This window comes from Tupaia chinensis, unplaced genomic scaffold (genome assembly GCF_000334495.1).
Source record: "Tupaia chinensis unplaced genomic scaffold, TupChi_1.0 Scaffold144276_1, whole genome shotgun sequence".
In the NCBI taxonomy this organism is placed as follows: Eukaryota; Metazoa; Chordata; class Mammalia; order Scandentia; family Tupaiidae; genus Tupaia; species Tupaia belangeri.
In genome coordinates this window covers 1,147,725-1,153,986 of record NW_006204133.1, presented here as the reverse complement: position 1 = coordinate 1,153,986, position 6,262 = coordinate 1,147,725, and the positions used below count along the sequence as shown (strand labels likewise).

The window sequence follows — 6,262 nt, the reverse complement described above, 5'->3', positions numbered from 1 at the left end:
TTTTAAGAAGTTTTTGCTTTAGGGTGCATGCGCTTGTTAGGGAGAGAGAGACAGAGACAGACAGTGAGAAGAAAAGTGAGAAATCACCACCTCCCCAAGGGAAATGGCTACACAGCAATCCCTTTTCCATTCTCCTCCCAAGATCTGGGCATGCGTGCACACACGCTCAGCGTGATTTCAAGTCAGAGTTTGGGACTCAAACCACAGTCAGTCACGTGGGAGTCCAGTGACGTAACCACTACACCACCTGCTGGCCCAAAACCTATGAAAAGAAAGACGATAGGGCAGCAGTTAAGCACTGCGCACAGGGCGCTAGATCCCACGTGGCCAGATTCCAGCCCTGGCAGTCAGCCCCAGCAGCCAGGGACACATTCTGGGCCCAGGTGCTCTGAATCCTGACGGGACGGAGAAATGGAGAAGGGATTGTGGTGTGACCGTGCCCCAAGGGGTAGGGGTGAGGGTGGGGCGCTTTCTCCTTCTCTTCCTCTCTCTCTAGCCAGCGAATGCTCCCTCTGGCAGTTAAAAAAAAGAAAAGTAAGAATACACAGTTGGCACTCTGGTTACAAATACATACCATGACCAGCCCCCCCAGCACCTCACCCCGCCCCCCCAATGTGAGGCCCTGTCACACCCTAAAATGCTCTAGCGAAATCAAAGATGTGATCTGCACGTAACCTGCTCAGTGGAGAGCAGGGCGACCTACTGCACGTGCACCCCGCCAGCCTGGCAGAGAGGGGGCAGCTGACTGATCTCACAAGAACCCAGAGGCCCCTGAGCTCCCCGCTTTCCATGCTTTCCATGCGGTCCTCTGAGGAGCCTCGGGTGGGAGGGGTGCTCACCTCTTCCTGCCACTAGAGGCAGCACAGGCCTCCCTATCCAGCAAAGGAAAGGCCAGAACCTCGCTAGAAAAAGGAACTGGCCCCTTAGTTTGGAAAAGTAACTGCACGAGTTATGTATTGTATATCATTAGCTCTTATTTTGGGGAGCACTTCAAAACAATGAAATGCACGGAGAAGTTAATTGTGAAAGCAGGCAGGCTTGTCTTAAAAAGGAAGTGGGTTGGCTTAAACAACTAAGTTACTAACTAATGAGTAAGTTAGCTACTCCAGCAAATAGTCCAGTGGAAAAGCAAACATACTAAACCCAGGGCCTCAGTGCCAACACAGCTTTAATTCAGCGTTACCGAATTGAGTAATGCACTGTCTCAGTGCTTAAAGCAAAGTGTTGACATTCACTTATAAAACTAGGAAAATATAGGGACCAGCAGTTGGCATAATGGCCATATCATTGGACTCCCACATAGTCGACCGTGGTTCGAGTCCTGGACCTGGTGGCTTAAACTCACACCAGGCGTGTGTGCGTGCGTGCCCAAGATCCCAAGAGGAGAATGGAGGAGAAGGGATTGTGGCGTGGCCATCCCCCCCGGGGGGTGATTTCTCACTTTCTGTCTCTCTGTCTGTCTAGCGAGCACATGCTCCGTATAGCAAAAACCTTTCCAAAAAAAAAAACGAGGAAAATTCAGCCAGGTTATTCTATGATTGGGTAGTGGCACCTCACCCCCCCCATTCCTAGCCATCAAGGAACAGGAAATAGAGGATTACGTGCAAGTGTTTAATTTGAGTAACACCTCTAATTAAGTTCTAGAGAAAGCCCAGAAATATGAAGCGTATTACTTAATATTTTACATTAATTACTTTAATGATGGGATGCTTTTAACTAATGCTTACTAACACCCCAGAAACTGAATTTAAAACCAACACAAGGGACCAGCAGTTAGCGTAATGGTTATGTCGCTGGACTCCCACGCAGTCAACCGCGGTTCGAGGGACCCGGTGGCTTAAACTCACGCCGAGCGCGTGTGCGTGCGTGCTCAAGACCCAAGAGGAGAATGGAGGAGAAGGGATTGCGGCGTGACCATCCCCCCTGGGGGGTGATTTCTCGCTTTCTATCTCTCTGTCTCTGTCTGGCGAGCGCACATGCCCTATAGCAAAAACCGCTCAAAAAAAAAAAGCCAACACAAGCTGGGGCGGCCATGGCATAGTGGTTAGAGGGGCTGGGTCCCACGTGGCCTCCTGTGGTCTGAGGTCAGACCTGGCAGCTTAAAAAACAAAATCCCAGGGACCAGCAGTTAGCGTAATGTCTATGTTGCTGGACTCCCGTGTCGTTGACTGCAGTTCATGTCCCGGAACCGGAGGCTTTAAAACTCACACCAGGTGCGTGTGCGTGCGTGCCCAAGATCCCAAGAGGAGAATGGAGGAGAAGGGATTGCAGCGTGGCCATCCCCCCTGAGGGGGTGATTTCTCGCTTTCTATCTCTCTGTCTCTGTCAGTCTGGTGAATGCACGCGCCCTATAGCAAAGAAAACTGTCCAAAAAAAAAAAGTCCCAAAAGAAAAACTGAAGGCAGGGACAGGGCTGTATTTGATTCTTTCCCAAGGGCATATTTCAGAGATGATACACTCCTCCCTCTCTGTCTCTCTCTAGTGAGTGCACGTGTCTTCTGGCAAATTAAAAATAAAAACAAAACCCACAAGCTGATGCCCTGAATTATTAAAAAGAGGGCTTACAAAGAAATACAATAAAATACTGTCTCTGAGTAATGAAGTTGGTCCGAGGATTGTGGGTTATTGTTAAGCTGATTAACATTGTCTCTGAGTAATGAAATGAGGGTGCTTTTTAAATTTTTCTGAATTCCTATTTCTATTTTCCCCACAAATTGTGTTACTTCTGAGTTTCAAAACAATAAGCATAACAAAAAACTAGGAGGGGGTTTGACTCAGTGATTCTATTTCTAAAACAATACCCTAGTAATTTTAAGCACAGAAAAAGATTTTTTTGCTAAAAGGTTTGCATCATGGTGATTGAATAGTAAAGGCCTCCTAGGAATAAGCACAAAGCAGAGAATGAGTGAAGTCACATCTGCTTCCTAGAAATTGCTACTGTGGGGACCAGCAGTTGGCACAATGGCTATGTCGCTGTATTCCCATGCAGTCCACTGTGGTTTGAGTCCTGGACCTGGTGGCTTAAACTCATGCCAGGCGCATGTGCATGCGTGCCCAAGATCCCAAGAAGAGAATGGAGGAGAAGGGATTGCGGTGTGGCCATCCCCCCTGGGGGGTGATTTCTCGCTTTGTCTCTCTGTCTCTCTCTGTCTTTCTAGTGAGCACATGAGCCCTATAGCAAAAAAAACTCTCCCCCCCAAAAAAAATGTAGATGACGGGAGGGAGGTTGGGGCCACTGTGGGGCTGTCATAAGGGACAATCACCTTTTCATTTATTTATTTATTGGAAAAGCGGATCAAACTAGCAGACTGTACTTGAGAACAGCTAAGAAGGAAAAAAAAAAATTGGGACCAGCCCTTTGGCCCCATAGTTAAGGACAATGGATCCCACATGGTCAACTGCTGTTCAAATCCTGGCCCTAGCTACTTGAAAACATAGGACACTGAATGTCCATGTACCCCAAATCCCTACAAGAGAGAGATGGAGGAGGGACTGCAATGTGACTGTACCCCACTTGGGGAGGCACTTTCTCCCTCACCCTCTCTGTCTCTTCATTGCTGAGTGCATGCAGTAACTTGGGGGGAAAACCCAGGGCCAGCAGGTGTAGTGGTTGTGACACAGGACTCCCACACAGCCTACGGTGGTTCAAAGTCCCAGACCCAGTGACTTGAAACCAACACTGGGCGTGTGTGCGTGCGTGCCCCAAATCCCGAGAGCAGACTGAGGGAGAAGGGACGGCGGAGGTGTGGCCATCCCCCTGTGGGGTGATCTCTCGCTTTCTCTCTATCACTGTGTCTTCAGAGAGTGCATACACCCTATAGCAAAAATCTCTCTAAAAACAAACAAGAACAAAACCCAAATGTACAAATATGAAGAACAACCGGCTGGCGTGACCAGTCATCAGGGCAGTCAGGCCTGAAGTGCTGACCTGAGGGGGGCTACAGCCCTGGCCGGGGCCTTTCTGTGCCCTCTGCAGCTGCCCACACGAAGCCTAGCTCCCCTTGCACTGGGTCCCCGCTGTCTCCACAGGGTCCTGGGACAAGCATCAGGAGGGTGACACAGCCAAAGCCAAAGACAGCTCAGCCTCTTCCTAAATAGGCTTGAATGGGTGTCATGTTTGCATAGTAATGGAGGAAGAATCCAGAAATGATAACCACTGAGCTCTGCCTAAACCTTTCACCACCATCCTCCCACACACTACTCCCGCAGCTCTGCCAGGTGGGCACCCAGTGTCCCACCTCACAGAGGACCGAGCCGAGACAGAGGGGTGTTTAGCGAGGTGGGTGGAAGTGCAGGCCCCATAGGCGGGCTGCTCTGGGCCATGAGACAGCCTCCCCGGAAGCAGACACAAGCAACTGAATGGCAAGCAAAGCCTGGGGAGAAAAGGGTGCTCTTTAGGGAGAGCTGATGGGTGCGTGCCATCCCGTGAAGTGTGTGGCAGCCCGGAGCAGGGGGTGCAGACAGCGACTCCACCTTCGGCCATGGAAGGCACAGGCTGGCCAGGGGCAACCCTCCCTTCCCAGCCTATCATGAGCGGACAGCAGGGGAAGGTGTCCACCCGACTGTCTGTCTGTGAGGGTGTGTACACCTTCTCAAGGACTGACGGATCTCTGGAGAGGTCCTTCTACAACCTAGCCAAAGCTGCCCAGAAACCGAGTCCTCGGCCAAGCGGAGCCAGCACAAGTCAGGTTGGTCCAGTGTGACCAGGTGGGACATCCCACCTGGCGCCTGTGGGGAGAGGTTAAGACGGCCGTGATGTGCAGGCTCAGGCGACAGGTGGCAGTGCGAGCTCCTCCAGCCATGCCGCCTTACCTGAGAGCCAGGACAGCAGGGAGTTCCGCTTGCCGAGCGGACACCCAGCCTGGGCTGGAGGCGCTGGAGCAAAAGAGGAGAAGGTCAGTGGTGGGCGGGGACAGGGGAAGGAGGCAGATGCAGACACAGGATGGGAGGCAGGCCTGATGGGCCCAGGCTCCTGTGGGCAGAGAGGGACAGCCGTGGAGAAAGGGACCAGGATCTGGCAGGAGGGTGCTCCGGGCAGACCAGAGAGCCTGGCAGAGAAGGAGAGGCTGGTGCCATGTACCGGAGTCCCTGCCCTCCCAGCGTCTCCACAGGGGAGTGGGGTGCCTTCAGGTTGAGGGGGCATCGCTGCAGAAGTGCCTGGGGAAGTCACCCCAGCCTGCATGCCCTCCTCAACAAGATTTGCCCGAGCTGAGTGAACTAGACGTGCTCTTAGGTGGGCCAGGCCAGTCCTGCCAGGCCCTGGCTCACCCTGGTGGAGTGGCAGAGGACACAGCAGATGAGCCGGGCTGGCTGTCAGTATTTGTGGGTGTCTTGCCCACCCCTGTTCCATGACGGGCACAGCACAGAGGTTCCCCGAGAGCTGTGGCACCCACTCCAAAAGTGGCCTGTTCCAGCACCAACATGCATGCTTGCTTTCTACCGTGTCACCCTTCCCAGGACAGAGAATGAGGAGTGAGCTGGGCAAGAGGCCGTAGGGCTCGCAGGGCCCCACTCTGGCAGGAGGCCTCTCCGGCAGGGAAACCTGAGTCACCCAGGACTAGAGAAGCCGAGGGCACGCTGGCGGCCAGAGCAGCCCTTCCAAGGACCTCCCCCAGCACCTCTCAGAGGTGCCCAGCCCCTTTGTCAGCAACCAGGTCCCTTTATCCAACAGAGCTGGCCCTTAGCCAAGTCCTCTGTCCCTCAAGTCCTCATGAGCAGGGTCCTGCAGCCCCTCTGGCTGTGTCCTACTCTCTGCCTGTTGGTGTAGTCAGAGGGCCAGGGGGGCTGCCTGCCCTGCAGCCCACTGCCGCACACTTCCCTCTCAGAGGCCATGACGGCTGTCCACTTCTCATCACAGCCAACACCACTGATGCGTCCCTGGCCACCCCAGGGCCTCTGTACCCTGCCCCAGGGACAGGTAGCTCAGCTCCTCCTCCAGGGCACCTCCACCAGGCCCCGGCAGCTCCGGCCCCCAACATCCCCTCACCCCAAGTGGCCTGGCCTGAACCACTAGAACTGTCCTCAGTTCCGGGGTGCTGCTCAGTGTCCCCCCAGCCCTTCCAGGAAGCTGGAGGGCAGCGCAGACTCAGCCAATGACTCACCGGAGGAGGCCGAGGTCAGGGCCATGGTCCCGTAGTAGGAGAAGGCGCCCGTCTCAAACTTCATGTTCTCCTTCCCTGCCTCCACCTCCACCTTCCCCTGAGAACACAGGGTCGGGGTTACAGACAAGGCGAGAGGGAGAGTGGGGGGGGAGACACACAGG

General features: G+C 53.8%; 1 protein-coding gene across 2 annotated transcripts in view; it reads right to left on the bottom strand.

The window, feature by feature from the left end:
• The window catches only part of CNNM4 (cyclin and CBS domain divalent metal cation transport mediator 4), a 49,593-nt gene that overhangs the window by 3,837 nt on the left and 39,494 nt on the right, over positions 1-6,262 (bottom strand). Inside the window, exons 6-7 of one of the 2 annotated variants that reach the window (XM_014583422.1) lie at positions 6,102-6,198; positions 4,813-4,875 (exon numbers count right to left, since the gene is read on the bottom strand). In XM_014583422.1, the coding sequence (XP_014438908.1) occupies positions 4,813-4,875; positions 6,102-6,198 (160 nt within the window). The remainder of the gene's footprint in view (positions 1-4,812; positions 4,876-6,101; positions 6,199-6,262) is intronic. The other variant, XM_027767541.1, reaches the window with a different exon arrangement.